Raw genomic sequence first — 16,993 nt, 5'->3', positions numbered from 1 at the left:
CTCTACCAACTTATCCCATGGCTTAGTAACTTATTCAGTTTACTTAATGGGACTTTTTTCCTTTTATAGTTTAATTGGTATATATCTTAGGACAGAGACAAGAGTTTATTAGGTGCAGCCAAATTGCTATTTCGGTAAGATTTATGTCATGGAAAATCAAGGAAGGTATATTGGTATATTATTGACACTATTGATAAACACCAGGAGAAAAGGGCACATCCATTTAAAATGCAGTAATTGCATATGAATGCAAACATGTGTAAGCACATATATATTCATTGTGGGGGTAGGATTTCAGATTTTATCTGGAGGAAGATTCTGGCAAGGTATCTAGATTAAAAGGGAGTCTGAATAAAGTTCAAACCTTGGTTTTATAGGTTTAATTGGGAAGTATTTTTATGGAAAAATAAGTTAACAAACTGTAGCAAAATTAATTGTGTCTGGTAGATGTGTCCAAGATTTATTTTATTAAATGAACATTCAGTAAAGTTGACTTTTTTGGAAGTATAGTTCCATCACTTTAAAAAAATAAACTTTATTATTTAGAGTAGTTTTAGGTTTATAGAAAAATTGTGCAGAAAATTTCCATTTCTCCTCTTCTCCCCTTTCCCAACTCCCCCCCCCCCCCCCCCCATTTCTTTGTTATTACTATCTTACTTTAGACTGGTACATTTGTTACAATTGTTCAATCAATATTAAGGCAGGCAATCTCTTTGGCATTTTTTACACCAAGCTTTTGGGTAGTTAGTTGGTTGCTGAGTTCTTCAGCCTTCTTAAGATTCTACTTTCCCACAGCCTGGTCTATGCTTCTCATTTTTTTTTTTTTTAAATTTATAACAGGAGGTTCAAACTTGTCATTGACTCCAAAATACTGAGTAAATTCCTTCCATTGGGTTTCACTTGAGAACTGTTCACTATGAAATTCTTCTTCATTCTTCAGTTTACCTTTTCTGGAACATTTTCTTTTCTTTTTTTCCTTCTGAATCTTGAAGTTGAAGTTTTCTGTGCAGAGTGTTTATTATGTATTTCTTGAAATTTGTTCCACATATGTAAGGGAATTCTACAAGGACACTCTTCATATGCATTTACATGTGCCTTTCCTTTAGTTTACGGTCCGTCTGTAGGGAAATCTGAGATAGCTGTTTCTGTAATAGTCCCGTCTTTATCTTCCTGGAAATGAAGTTCAGGGTTCTCTAATTTGTCTTAATCTTCAGAATTATACTCAGTATCACTTTCATTTAGGCCAGGAGGTAGCTGCCCACTCCACGTCTTTTTTTAGGCCAGGTGCCAGCCACCTTGCAGCCATTTTAAGTGTAGGGCATAAGTTTTAATTTTAATGAAGTCCAACTTATCAGTTTTTTCTTTTATGGATCATACATTTGGTATCCTCCTATATAATAAAAGGATAATATGCAAATTGACCAAATGGCATACGACAGGTTGCTATGACACGCACTGACCACCAGGGGGCAGACACTCAACACAGGAGCTGACCCCTGGTGGTCAGTGCTCTCCCACAGGGGGAGCGCCACTCAGCCAGAAGTCGTGCTCATAGCTGGTGAGCGCAGTGGTGGTGGTGGGAGCCTCTCCTGCCTCCGCGGCAGCACTAAGGATGGGCCATCAGTCGGACATCCCCTGAGGGCTCCCGGATTGCAAAAGGGTGCAGGCTGGGCTGAGGGACAACCCCTCCTCTTAGTGCACGAATGTCATGCACTGGGCCTTTAGTTGTCATCTCCAACCCTAAGGTCACCTAGATTTTCTCCAATGTTATCTTTGTATAATATTTTTTATGGACATCTGTAATCCATTTAAAACATTTTTCTTTATTGTTGAAACTATTACAGATGTCCCATTTTTCTCCATTGACTCCCTCCACCCTGCGTCTGCCACCCTCTACCCTCCCGGGCCTTTACCACACTGTTGAATGTGTCCATGGGTTATGCATATAAGTTTTTTGGTTAATCTCTTCCCACCCACCCACCCACTCACCCCTACCTTCCCTCTGAGATTCGACAGTCTGTCCCATGCTTCTGTATCTCTGGATCTATTTTGTTCATCACTTTATTTTGTTCTTTAGATTGTAATCCATTTTGAGTTCATTTTTATGAAAGGTGTAAGGTCTGTATCTAAATTTTTTGTTTTGTCTTATATGTGGCTGTCCATTGGTTCTAGCACCATTTGGTGAAAAGGCTATTTTTTCTCCATTGAATTGCTTTTGTTCCTTTGTCAAAGATTAGTTGACTATATTTTGTGTGTGCCTATTTCTGGACTCTCTATTCCATTTCATTGATTTATTTTTGTCTATATAACACTGTCTTGATTACTGTAGCTTTATCTAATGTCTTGACATTGAATAGTGTCAGTCTTCCAACTTTTTCTCCTTCAGTATTGAGTTGACTATTCTGTTTTTTGGGTGTGTTTTTTGCCTTTCTATATAAACTTTATCATCAGTTTGTTGATATCCACAAAATAATTTGCTAGGATTTCACTGAATGTATAGATCAAGTTGGGAAAATTTGACATCTTAATAATACTGTTTCCTATTCATGAACATGGACAATCTCTCCATTTATTTGAATCTCTTTGGTTTTTTTTTATCAGATTTTTATAGTTTTCTTTATATAGATTTTGTACATTTTTTTTTAGGTTTGTACCTAAGTATTTCATTTTTTATGCTAATGTAACTGCTATTGTGTTTTTTAATTTCAAATTCTAATTGTTTCTTGCTGTTATATAAGAAAGCAGTTGACAAAAAAAGCAATTGACTTTTATGTATTAACCTTGTATCATGCAAACTTGCCACAATATAAGTTCCAGGAGGTTTTTTTAAAATATATTTTTGGAAGGTGGGAGCTTGATTTTGTGAAATTTTTCTGCATAGACAATCACATCACCTGTAAGCAAAGGTGATTTCATTTTTTCTTTCCTAATCTGTATAGCTTTTATTTACTTTTCTTGCCTTATTGCATAACTAGAACTTCTAGCACATAATGGAGTGATGAAAGAGGACATCCTTGTCTTGTTCTCCAACTTAAAGAGAAAGCATCTGGTTTCTCACTATAAGTATGATGTTAGCTGTAGGTTTTTGGCAAATGTTCTTTACCAAGTTGAGGAAGATCTCTTTTATGCCTAGTTTGCTGAGAGTATGTATTATAAATGGGTGTTGATATTTGTCAAATATTGTTTCAGCATCTATTGATATGATTATATGATTTTTCTTCTTTAGCCAAGTTCATGTGGTAAATGCCATTAATTGATTATTGAATGTCAAACCTCCCTTGTATACCTAGAATAAATTCCATTTGCTCATGGTATATAACTCTTTTTTAAATTTTTTTCTATTGATTTCAGAGAGGAAGGGAGAGGGGGGGAGAGATAGAAACATCAATGATAAGAGAGAATCATTGATTGGCTGCCTCCTGCATGCCCCACACTGGGGGTTGAGCCTGCAACCTGGGCTTATGCCCTGACTAAGACTCAAACCATGACCTCCAGGTCATAGGTCAATGCTCAGCCACTGAGCCATGCCAGCCGGACTGTGGTGTATAATTCTTATACATTGTTGGATTTGATTTACTATAATTTTGTTGAAGGACTTACATGTGAGATATTGATCTATAATTTTCCTTTCTAGTCATGCCTTTGTCTGGCTTTGGTATTGGGTGTTGCTGGTCCTCATCGAATGAGTTAGGAAGTTCTTTTATGTTTTGGATAAGATTTTTAAAGAACTAGCTTTATTACTTAAATATTTTCTAAAATTCACCAGTGACACTTTCTGGACCTGTGCTTTCTGTTTGGGAAGATTATTAATTATTGTTCTAAAAATATATTCATTATCTGTTTCTCCTACAGTGAATTTTGGTAGATTGTCTTTCAATTAATTGGTCCATTAATCTAAGTTATCAAATTGGTGGGCATAGAGTATTAGTGTAATGTTCATGGAATCAGTTGTGATGGCTCCCTTTCATTTCTCATATTAATAATTTATATCTTCTCTCTTTTTTCTTGATTAGCCTGGCTAGAGTTTTAACAATTTTATTGACCCTTAAAAAAAACCAGCTCTTGGTTTTATGTATTTTATTATTTTCTCCATTGAATTTACTCTTTTGGGGTTCACCAGCATTTTGAATATGTAGATTTATTTCTTTTGCCTAATTTGGGAAATTGTAACCATTATTTTAATGAGTACTTTTTTATTCCTGCCCTCTGTCTTCTTTCCTTCTGATACTTAATAACAAAAGTTAAATCTTTTGGTGTAGTTCCACAGATCCTCAAGGCTCTGTTCATTTTTTACAGTTTATTTTCTCTCTGGTGTTTAGATTAGACAGTTTCTATTCTATCTTTTAGCTTAAAGATTCCTTTCCCTATTTTCTACATCCTGCTCTTGAGTTCATTTACTGAGTTTTTTTGCGTGTTATTTTCTGTTTTACCATTTCTATTTGATTCTTTATATCTTCAATTTTTTTTTTTTACTAATACTTTCTGTTTCTTTGTCAAGATGTTCTATTTTTTTTTTTCTTTTCAGTTTTTTCAAACATGTCCTTAATTGCTAATGAAGGAAGCATTTTAATGATGGCTGCTCCCAGGTCTTTGTCAGATAATTTTGGCATTCTGTCATCTCAGTATTGGCATCTATTGATTATCCTTTTTCATTTACTTTGACATCCTTCTGGTTTTGATATGAGTGATTTTTTATTTAAACTTACACCTTTTGGGTATCTATACTAATAAAGGGTAATATGCTAATTAGACTGGGAGACCTTCCGAACGTCCTTCCGGACAAAGCCATGGTGGTGGGGCCGAGGCAGAGGCGGTTAGGGGTGATCAGGCCAGGAGGGGAGGGCAATTGGGGGTGAGTAGGCCGGCGGGGGGGGGCAATTGGGGGCAAGCAGGCCAGCAAGGGGGGGCAGTGGGAGCTATCAGGCTGGCAGGCAGAGTGGTTAGGGGCTATCAGGCAGGCAGGCAGGTGAGCAGTTAGGAGCCAGTGGTCCCGGATTGCAAGACGGATCCCAGATTGGAGAGGTTGCAAGCCGGGCTGAGGGACACATTCCCCCCCCCCCCACCCCCCGCCCCTGTGCATGAATTTTGTGCACCAGGCCACTAGTTATAAGTCTCTGGATCTTATTTTAGCCTCTGTTTTACCTGGCTTCCTCTGATACCTCTCTGTCTGGTAGGGGAAGGAAAGGTGGCATCTCATTACTGCCAGGAGGTGTAGAAGTCCAGGTTCCCAATCTGCTTCCGTTGACACCCAGCTGGTGTGTGTGTGTGTGTGTGTGTGTGTATGTGTGTGTGTGCCTCTGTGTGAGCACGCTCATTACTGCTGGCCAGCAGTTGGAGCTCTCCACTAGACCTCCACTGATATTTACCTGGCTGAGAGGAGTAGGCGTAGGAGTGCCTTGATTGCCCTCACATGGCTCCCACTGATATCATGGGGTTAGGGTGGCCTATTTGTGTTTCATAGTAGTGAAGTTTCTGACTCACAACTAGGCCTTCTCTGATATAACCCGGCAGAGAGGGAGAGGGTGATATTATGACTTCTGCAAGTCCAGGCTCCGCCTGTGGTGTCCACTGACACTGTAGGGGGCTTGGTTGGTTACTGCCTGGAAGGGATGAAAATCTCAGGTCTGAATCTGCGAGATATTAGAGCAGCGGTTCTCAGCCTGTGGGTCGCGACCCCTTTGACTGTCGAACGACCCTTTCACAGGGTCGCCTAAGACCATCCTGCATATCAGATATTTCCATTATGATTCATAACAGTAGCAACATTACAGTTATGAAGTAGTAACAAAAATAATTTTATGGTTGGGTCACAACATGAGGAACTGTATTTAAAGGGCCAGAAGGTTGAGAACCACTGTATTAGAGCATCTTGGTTCAGTTTGGCAAGGATAGAAATGTACTCTTTGTTTCTATTGATTTGCCTATTCTGGACTTTTCATATCAGTGGAGTCTGTGGCATTTTTAATCTGGTTTCTTTCACTTAGCATAATGTTATCAATGTTGTTGCATATATCAGTACTTCATTTCTTCTTATTGCCAAATAATATTCTATCGCGTAGATGTGCCACATTTTATTCCTCTATCAGTGATGGACATTTGGATTGATTCCTCTGTGGTTGTTATAAGTAATGCTGCTATGAACATTCATATTCAGGTTTCTGTGTGGGCATGTTTTCAATTCTCTTGGGTATACATACCTAGAAGTGGGATTGCTAGGTCCTGTGGTAACTCTGTGTTTAACATTTTGAGAACTCCATTTCTTTTCTGTTATTCATTTTCCCTTACTGTGTTGTGATGTTAGGAAAGGGTTGTGAGGTATTTTGTAGTTTCTTTTGGGTTCTTAGAAAGAACTGTCCCCAGACTTTAGATTTATTTATTCTCTTTTTCTTACATCTGTACTCTTTTCATTAAAATTATGGGTGCTTATAATTAAGTTATTCAACAGATAAGTTAGATGAGTATTAAAGTGCTTTAAGCCATTATTTATTTTGAAACATTATGAATGTATAATTATTCATAGCCATGACTTTTATATTAATAAATTTTTCTGTGCTTTTAATTATTTAGAAAAAAGAAAGTGAGTGTCTGCAATTAAATATTTTGGTGCTTCGAAATGAACTGGAAAGACAAAAGAAAGCTTTGGGACGGGAGATGGCATTACTGCATAAGCAACAAATTGCATTACAGGACAAAGGTAAGTAAAAACACCTTGCAGATTGTCTAACTCCCGCATTTACATTTTTCTTTCTTCATAGGCTCAAATAGTTATCTTTGTGTAAATATGCTGATATAACTTAAAATTTTTTTGAAGTATTTTGAAGATTCATACAGAAAAATATACAAATGTATGCACACACACTATACTTCAAAGTGAAAATACCTATGTAAGCTAAATCCTCATCAAGAAACTGCATATGAAGACCTCAGCATCTCAGAAGCTTCCTGATGCTCCCTCCATTCCGTACATCTCAGCCAGACTAACTGCCACGTTGACTTCCTAGACCAAACATTGATTTTGCCTAATTTCGAACTTTATACAAATAGAATCACATAATATGTACATTTTATCTTCTGGCTTTACTTCAACATTTGTTTGTAAAATTCATTTCTACCTGCATGTAATAACAGTCTTTTTCTTACTGTCAGTAGTATCCCATTGTATGAATATGAATTTATTCTTGCTTTTGGCATTTTAGTAATTTCTAGGTTAGGACTATTATAGATATTGCTTCCATGAATGTTATAGTACATGTTTTTTAATGAAGGTTTTTTTGTTTTTGTTTTTGCATTTCTGTTGGATATAAACCTAGGAGCAAGCTTTCTGAAGTGGTTGTGACAGTTTATCTCCTTTCAATCCAGCAATATACTGTCCTATATCCTTGTCTCTTGTCCTGTATCCTTGTCAGCATTTGGTACTCTCTGTCTTTTGTGTTTTAGCCTTCCTGGTGTATATGTTGTAGTATCTCCTCGCAGTTTTAATTTTTATTTCCCTGCAGACTAATGAACTTGAACATTATTTCATATGTTTCTTGCTGATTGGGATTCACTTGTTTGTAAAGTACCTGTTGAAGCCTTTTGCCCATTTTTTGGGGTGTGGGGGGGTTGACAACTTTTTCCATAGGAGTTCTTGATATATAATGGATATGGGTTCTTTGTTTGAAATATGCATTAAACATATATTCTCTCATTCTGTGGCTTGCTAGTTCATTTTTTAATGATACCTTTACAGGAACTAAAGTTCCATTTTATCAGTCTTTTTTTTTTTTTTTTTTTTAACTTAAGGCTTTTTTGTGATCAATATAGGAAGTATTTGCCTACTTGAATGTCACAAAGATCTTTCTCTGTGTTTTCTCTTAAGTGATTTACTTTTGTACTTTTTACATGTATATCTATAATTCATCAGGGATTGATTTTTTGTGTATGATGTAAGGTAAGAGTCAAGATTCTTTTTTTTTTCATATAGTCAGTTGACCCATCACATTTATTGAAAACCATCTGTTCTCCATTGCACTGCAGTTTCACTTTTATCATAAACCAGGTGACCATATACTGGCATGTCTGGTGCATTGACCTATTTTCCTGTTCTTTTGCCATCATCTCAGTGTTTTAATTTCTCTCAAGTTATAATTGATCTTGCTATCAAAGTTCTTCCGCTTAGTTGTTCTGCAAGATCATCTTCTTTATTCTTGTCCTTTTGCATTTTCATATGAATGTCTGCACAGAAAAGAAAATCTTGCTAGGATTTTCCGTAGGACTACAGTGGGGCCTTGACTTATGAGTGTCCCGACTAACGAGTTTTTTGAGATACCAGCTGTCTCTCGGCCGATTTTTTGCATTGAGTTGACAGAGTAATTTGAGTTAACAAGCTCCTTAACAAGCTTGGTCTCGGAATGAATTAAACTCGTAAGTCAAGGCCCACTGTACATTTAATATATTTATCAATACAATTGGGGGATTATAGATGATTTACAATGAGTCTTCTAAAACCAGAAAAGGGTATATGCCTTTATTAGATCTTCTTTGTAAAACACTGAAATTAACTAACTTTGGTATGTGGATATTTCCCATGATTTATTGAACTTACTTTTTTTTTTTTTTTTTTTGATGTTTTATGATACTGTTGTAAACATCTTTAAATTTTATTTTCTACTTGTTGCTGAAATTTAGAAATAACACTGATTTTTTCAGTGGTAATGATTTTTATTATATATGCAAAGAAAAATTCCCCAAAAGTCTTAGGGACAAATTAACAGTTGCTAATGTTAGGGTAATGGCCCTGCAGCTGCAGCACTCACGCTGGTTATTTATATATTTACATTGTAAGTCAATTATATTTATATTTAAATCTAGTATTTAATGAATCTTGAGCCAAGTTAAAATTTTTTAAAAGCACTTGAGTCCCTGATATTGATAACATGAAGGAGAAAAATGTATTTTTCACTTGCTTTTGCAGCATTGATGTAGTGTGTTTGCTAGCCAGTAGTGAAATGGTTTGCTAATATGAATATTACTAGTAACTTCTTACATAGTAAGACTGCTCTTTGGCACTTGATGCTTATCTAGGCACTTGGTTCTTAGCCCAAGAGCTCAGTGAGGATACCAAGTCAGTAATATATGATATTTAATCTTTGCTACTGATTTTTCTGAATGACCATAAAGGAATTACTTAACCAGTGCATCTTTATACACATCTGTGCAGTAAGGATAGCAGCTCATAACAGTGCCATAGGGATTAATTTGTGTAAACATTTGGAAGAAACCAGGTGCCTGATACGTATTTTATGTTTTTGTTTATAAAATTCATTTCAGCAGGATGATTTATTGGAAAGAACAAAAAAGATAATTTTTATCCATGCTGCCGAGCGGCCACATTACTCTGAGGGGCCTTGTTACTCCATACCCATAAGTTTCTCATTCCCATACCTCAAAGGCAGTGGTTCACAACTTGTGGTCTACAGCAACTTCCAGCTGGGTCATGAGCTGAACTTTTCAATATTAATGTTTATTAATGTATATATTTTCATTTCTGGCAGATATTAGTAGTTTAACTTATGACGTTTAATAAAAAACAGATTTCCCCTCATTAGTGTCCCAAGCTGGATAACCTTTACATTAAATAATTATATGTTGGTTTACAGGGTCTTTTGCCCTAACGTAACCCCCAAATCTTTGGGAAGCAGCAACACTTTATCTAAATTAGTTTGCTTGAAATTTTGTTTAGAAAATGGTATGAAACATTGATCTTGAGGAAATGTGTTTAGTAGAATCTAAATACATTTTATAAATGTTGATAAAATTCAAGAACTGAGGACAGTGGTGCCTGGGGAGTGATATTAACTTTTCAAATCCAGAATTCCCTAATCTTTGTAGAAAGAAGCTACTTTTTAATGCAATTATTTCTTGATAGTAACAATAACATATGTAGTTCTTTATACTTAGAAAGTGCTTGTAGAAAGGTTACCATATTTGATCCTTAAAGCAATCCTGAAAGCTAAGTGTGGCAAATATTGTTACTTTCATTTATATATGAGATTCTGAGATGGTAAGTGACTTGGCCAGCTACAGACAGACAGTTGGAAACCAAGTTGAGATGTTGTGTCCCCAAATTCTGTGCTTTTCTCACTGTTCCATACTACTTAAAGCCTTGCAGAATACATGTATTTGAAGCCTACATAAATCCTATGAAACAGATAACTTTTATCAAGATCCTGTAATATGCCAGATATTTCACTTACGGGATATCATTTCAATCTTAAGGCAGTCCTAGGGATCATAACTTTTACCTTTTTTTCCTGGGGTAAAGAACTGGGACTCAGAGACATTTCCTAAGGTCACACAAATAAATAACAGGTCCAAATTCAGATTTAGATTTCTTTGATTCCAAAGTTTATTTTGTTTCTACTAAGCATAATATCATTATTCCTTTCTCTAGTATGTGTCAAGCAAATAAACTGACTGATGCTTTGCTAGTTTTCCATTTGGCCTGTGGACTAACAGATGGAGAACTTTGTTCTGTTGTGTTCCTTTTTATTACAGGGTGGGTGAAATGAGTTTCCCAATGATTTCTTTGATTTGGTCGTAGAGATTGGAATTAAAGATCTGCTGTTCTCTCAGTTTGTCTTTAGCTAAGTCTTTCAACTTTTTTGGACATATTTCCTTTTTACAAACAAATCAAATAAAAATTTGAAATAAATAGTCAAGATTTCTTACAGCTCTGAGATTCTACTTGTCTCAGGAGGATAGGGGCAGAAAAGATGGGAATTTGTTCACCTGTTTTATGAATTTCTAGTTTTCAAAGTAAGATTCTCTGGCCCAAGTATGTCTATAGATGGCATTTGTTCACTAGAAAGCCATTTGATGGACCCACCTCTTGGAATTTTGTAACTAGCTATATTCAACTTCTATTTTACAGATTCTTTACTTCGTTTTGGTAAGCAAGCGCAAAAACAAATACATTGTTTTAGTGACATTGTGTGTAAAAGATATAAGATTTCATTGCTCAGATTTGGAGAAAGCAGTTCTTCTTGGCAATTCCAGTGAATGAAATGTTTAGATTTTTTTTATCACCAAAATAAGAAATGTTTTATATTACTTTCCCAGTACTTACGATTTCTTTTGTCATTTTATAATAAAGTTTAGTAATTAAGGTGAACTATTTATCTAGTTTGTTCTATTTAATTAGATTTTGACTTGGTCAACAACTTAGTCTGTTCTTTTAGCCTGCATCTCAAATAAAAGAAGACTCATATAGTATATTTAAATCGGTACTTAAAGTTTCTGTCAAAGGTCCCCTAGATTGTTATTGGAAGTTGTAAAGATATTTTATTAAGTATTATGTAATAGTTTTCTTCTTTTATGTCATAAGGTCACAAATTGAAAAATTACACCTCACAAATTTTATAATTCAAGATATATTTATTTGAAATGATGGTAAAATTTAAATTTTATTAGTCTCTGTGTGTGTTCTGATGTTTTTAGAGCCATCTGACAGAAATTCCTAAATAGACTTCCTTAAAAATTATTAATATCTGCCTTTCAAAAATTTTTGAACCTGGGGACAATTTTCTCCTGTAATTTATGCTATTAAAGTTTCTTTACTTTCAGCTATTGGTATTGAATGCAGCTTGTGAAAGGCAGTAAAAGCCAGACAACTTGGTGGTTGTGAGAGTAAATGTGGGTCCTCAGTAAACCTCAGATTTTCTTCTCAGAATGATTCATTTTTCATATATTTGTAATGATTTATTTCAGTAATGATTGATTGGGTTGTAAGGAGTTTATAATTATTTATTCCAGTAATGACTTGATTAGGTTGTAGGGAAGTCAGATTATCATATTTTAATCTCCCCCCTTTGCAGTGCAAAGTATAAATGTGTAGAAATAAGCCACCTAACAAAATTTTACTTTGGTTTATTATCAGTTTTTCTCTTCTTACTCCCACAACACATTAGAAATGGCATTTACCAAAAACACATTTACAATTAGATGGTTCAACACAGGAGTAAAAGAGATCATTAGGCATGTGAAGGAAATGGGAAGAGCACTGAGTATGTGTGAATGTGCACATGTGCCTTTATCATTCTTTTATTCGTCATTTATGGGACACATACAAACAACCAGGCACTCTGTAAGATGTTAGAAACAGAATAACAGGTGTGCTTTAAAATATGACAAAGATATGTAGAGAATGCTATAGGGACACAGAAGATGAGCATCTGAAAATCAGAATACCCAGTATAGGAGGTGATGTGGGCTAAGTCTAGAAGAGTAACCAGTAGTAGATAGCTAGGTAGGGGGAGAAGGTAAGACTTTCCAGGTAGAAGGAACAGTTTATACAGAGGCATGGGAGTAGATTAGAGAATTGCAGGTAATTCCAATAAAGCTTCAACTAAGGATACATTTGAGTTAAGGTTCACAGGCGAGTCCAGAGAGGTAAAGAATGACCTAATTATAAAGGAAGTTTATGCTGAAGGTTTGAAGATGTTGAAATAACTTAGGCAAATTTTCAAAGACAAAAAAAATAGATAGGACTGTCTTTTTTTTTTAATATATTGATTTTTTTACAGAGAAGAAGGGAGAGAGGGATAGAGAGTTAGAAACATCGATGAGAGAGAAACATCGATCAGCTGCCTCCTGCACACTCCCTACTGGGCATGTGCCCACAACCAAAGTACATGCCCTTGACCGGACTCGAACTTGGGACCCTTGAGTCCGCAGGCTGAAGCTCTATCCACTGAGCCAAACCGGTTAGGGCAGATAGGACTGTCTTGGTCACCACAATATAAAATGGAAATTAGATATATATTTTAGGAAGTTCTCTTTGAGGAGTTGAGGATAGAGAATTGTCATTGAGGAAGGTATTATAGTAATCTAAGCAATACAGAATTAAAATCTAAACAGATTGGAAATGTAAAGGGAGGAGGGAGTATATAGGTTCGAAAGATATTTAGATGGTAGACTCTACTATTAGTGGCTTAGTAGATTTGAGGAGAGAGGAAGAGAGAGGTTTTAGGATAGTTTCTGATTTCTGATTTGAACAGCTATTCACCAAGACAAATACTGGAGAAGCAGATGTTGGGGTAAAGAGAGAAAAGGGAAGAGTTAAGACTTCCAGTTTTGGATACTTACTTTAGTGGGTAAGATAGTCAATAAGAAGCCAACGGATAAATATCAGATTGTGGCAAGTACTAGAAACAAGCTTCAGTGATAAATGTAAATGTGGGGACCATCTTTACAGAGATTACTCAGAAAAGGTTTGCTTGAGGAGCTCAGTCTTACAAAATCAAAATTTCTGGAGTACCAACAGAGGGAACCTAAGTAAAAAGGCTTGGACATAGGAAGGGCGTGAACTGTAGAATAGGAAAGAGGCCACTATACCTGGACAGGAAGAAAGTAGTATGAGATGTGATGAGAAGGAATTTAAAATAAATGAAGAGTATTGACTTCTTTTTAAAAAATCTTTATTGTTGAAAGTATTACATAGATTCTCTTCCCCCCAACCCCCATTAACCTCTTCCAGCCCGCTCCTGTCCAATAATGGACTTTTCCATTGAATAGGAGGAGAAGGCTAAGAAAACGGCATAGGTACAGGTGAGTTTACATATTAGGTAGTGAGTAGGACTGTAAAAGAGTCCTATTGTGTCAGGCTAGTATGAGGTAAGATAATTAGGTATTGGATTTAGGGGCGGTTCAAGGAGTTGGGATAATGTATGGAATAGTCATCTCCAAGAGTGGGAAAGCAAACTCATGAGGAAATTGTAGAATTCCTGGACAGTGTGCCTATTTGTGCTTTGTGGTTGTTATTTTTAAAGTAAAACCAGCCAGGCCAGTTATGTAATTTTCTCTGCCCACTTGGAGTTTCATGGGGGAAGGTTGAGATGCAATTATTGAATAAAAGTGAAATTATCCCCATTTTATAGATGAGGAAAATGAAGTTCAGAGAAGTTGGGACTTATCTACAGTCCTTAAAGTAGCACAGGTAGAATTTTAACCTAGATCTTTCTGATTTCCTAAGTTGATGGACTTTTCAGTACAGTTCACTCCCTCCCCTAGGATCTGCCTATTGTATTTAAGCACTAAAATTAGCTCTGACCTTCATAGCTGTCGAGCCAATTGTGTAGAGTTGTGAAAAGTATCATTTGCTTCTCATTGCCTGTTGTAAGGAAGTATATCAGTTCTTTAGGGAGAAAAAAGTCTTCTCTTGGCACTAAATTCTGAGAGGAATTTAGCATGCAGTTTCTTATGTGCTAGATATTAAATATCATAATGAAATACAGTCAATTGCAATTTTGCAAAAGTTACAGCAAGAAATATCTATTAACCCTTGAGAAAGGCAACATCATAAATCATAGTACAAAAAAGGCATTTCTGCAGGGAGGGAAACTAAAATAGTTGAAGTATATTGCTTTTTGGTCATCTGACTTGATGTAGAAAACCCAGAAGAATGACAGTTTATTGGTTTTAACTATAATTTTGACAGGGGCTGGCCATTGGCCAGTCTGAGACCAAACTCTCTGGTTGAGAGAGAGGCTCAAGAGTCTGTGTTTTGTTTTCTTGATGGGAGCAAAATTCATATTTGCTAGCTTTAGGTTTACAGGAGACAGCATCGACGTTGGTTATTAAAATTGCCTGACTTGAGTTCTTGCTAAACAGAGGGTTCATCTTAGAGTGGAACATTGCTGTGTGCAGGGCCAAACATTTCAGAAAGCAGTTTTGGAACATTGTAAACAGCATGTGCATTTGCTTTCCCTCCCCCTCAATGACCCATTGATAAGACAGTAAAGAAATGTGCATAAAGAGTAAATCTATGGTGATGGTGAAAATAAAAGAAGGTGCCATCAGAATAGCAAAGATTTTGACACAGTTTCAAAGACACAAAGAAGATAGGATTGTATGATGAATAAACTGGAGTAGAGAGAAACTGTAGCCCAGAGCACAAATGGAAAATGCTGCTGTGGGGGTTTCTGGTAGAGCTCTCAGAGACCTCAACGTGGAATTGAGGAGGAATGGTGAGCAGTGATTAGGGAAGCTGGGCCTACTGCCCCATTCTCTTTCCTCTAGGAATTTAGACTAACTTCCTATAACATTTGCTCCAATTGCTTTCTAAACATAATGGATTCTTGACCTGGTTAGGTCCCATGGTATGAATGTTTGGCGTAAAAAGGTGGAGCAGAGCCTAATTCTAGACTTTTACAATCTACCCAGAGGGAAAACATGAAAGGCAGCTCTACTTAGGACTGAAATACCCTAAATTTGTACAATCCCAAAGTCAAGTTCTCTTATTTGACAGTTGTAATGATTTAAAGTAAAGGTACTACCTTCTCTCAACATATGTACTCTGAAAGAAAGCCTAATTGTCAATAGGACCTGCCTGCTTACACTGAGCTGGCACTCAGGGATAAAGCCTTTTATATAAATAAATCTTTATAGTGTCAGAGAAAACCTACACTAATTACATATGCTAAGCAATCTAATCATGTGTTAATGGGTTTGAAGGAAAAAATAAGGGTCGACATATATTTGAGGAAAACAGTATGAAGGAGATGAAATTGAACAAACAGAATAGCTGACCCAAGAGAAAATATAAAGAACAGAGAAGAGCTTTAAAAGCCTCAAATTAACATCCTCAGATTTGATTTCCAGCTTCTACATAGGATGTAGAAAGATGGGAGGAGCTTCCCTTCCACCCTGACAACAAGAGGAAGCTAAATGATGTACACAATTACTGCTCTTCTTGAATCTCTCAGAGAATCAAGATTGCTGGGCAACCAAGTTACCTGATAGGTAACTAAAGACCAGCATCTCCAAGGAGAGGCAAATGTGAGGACTGACTCACCACTGGTAGAGCACGGAAGGAAGTTGGGGTCACCACATAAAAGGCAAAATAATTCAACTACAGTTCTTAATAAATTGCTGATCACTACTGTGGGCTGCTATGATACTATAGCAGATACAAGGCAATTCACACCTGCTCACAGTTTATTCTGCATGGACCTAACTCAGATGTTCACAAGAAAGCTTGGAGGCAGGGCAGAAAATCGTGGAAAGTCTCCCTTGGTGGTGTAGGCCTAGAGGAGGGAAGTGGATGTTGCAAGAAAGTCATACCCTTCTTCCTTAAGAACAAAAGCATTGAGCCTCTGGGGAAGGGCCTGCAAATCCTGTAGTCTCCAGGGCATAGGTGAAAACCTGTTGTGACTGGAGGAAGAAAAAGGAAAACTCACTGTCCTTGGGGATGGGGCAGGAAACTGTGTTAGATCTAGACAGTTAGAAATCTCCTGTCCATAGGGGAAGGAGAGTATTATTGAGAAAGCCCTACCTTGATAACATAGGGACACAGGGTAAGCCTGGCTTAATCAGGACAGCAGAGAAACTTCTGACCCAACTTCCCAGCCAGGCTAGAAAGCACAAAATAACAAGCTACAGTAGTTAACCACTTGAGGAGAGGCAAGAGCATGGTGAGACACCCTTATTTAGGTACAGGGAATACCTAAATCTGAGCAGCATCATTGAAAAAAACCTGCAGCACACCATCCCCTCCACCACCACCATCTTCAAAAGGAAAAGTTAGAGGAAATTTGAAGGTTGTGATACACTGAAGGTAACCATGGCAGCAACAAAACCCAAATACAGCTCAGTACCAGACTTTATTGACTTAACCCCCAAATTAAAAGTAGAAGAAGAAGCATACCATTTTCTTTGTTGCTCTGCAATTGGTGTTCAGGATTCAATCAAAAGTTTTGAGACAAGAAAAGCAAAACAAAAAACCATCACCCATCACCACCACCACTACCATCACCACTAACAAAACGTCAAGAGAAGAAATTAACAGAGAGAGACTCAGAAATGACTCAGATGTTGGGACTATCAGAGAGGGAATTCAAAATGACTATGATTAATGTGCTTCAGGCTTTTGTGGAAAGGTGGATAGCATATACAAACATATGGTAAGTTTCAGCTGAGAGATGGAAACTATAAGAAACAGTCTAATGGACATGCT

General features: G+C 36.7%; 1 protein-coding gene and 1 pseudogene across 10 annotated transcripts in view; one reads left to right on the top strand and one right to left on the bottom strand.

Annotated features, from left to right (window-relative positions):
- Positions 1–16,993, top strand: part of UVRAG (UV radiation resistance associated) — a 277,758-nt gene that overhangs the window by 115,405 nt on the left and 145,360 nt on the right. For all 10 annotated transcript variants that reach the window (XM_036324920.1, XM_036324925.1, XM_036324919.1 and 7 more), the window contains one exon: positions 6,568–6,694. In XM_036324920.1, the coding sequence (XP_036180813.1) occupies positions 6,568–6,694 (127 nt within the window). The remainder of the gene's footprint in view (positions 1–6,567; positions 6,695–16,993) is intronic.
- Positions 686–1,934, bottom strand: LOC118664080 (annotated as a pseudogene).

The sequence above is a fragment of the Myotis myotis genome, unplaced genomic scaffold (assembly GCF_014108235.1).
Source record: "Myotis myotis isolate mMyoMyo1 unplaced genomic scaffold, mMyoMyo1.p scaffold_m19_p_10, whole genome shotgun sequence".
Classification (NCBI taxonomy): domain Eukaryota; kingdom Metazoa; phylum Chordata; class Mammalia; order Chiroptera; family Vespertilionidae; genus Myotis; species Myotis myotis.
Note: the sequence above shows the minus strand (reverse complement) of the source record. Positions and strands in the feature narration are given on the sequence as shown.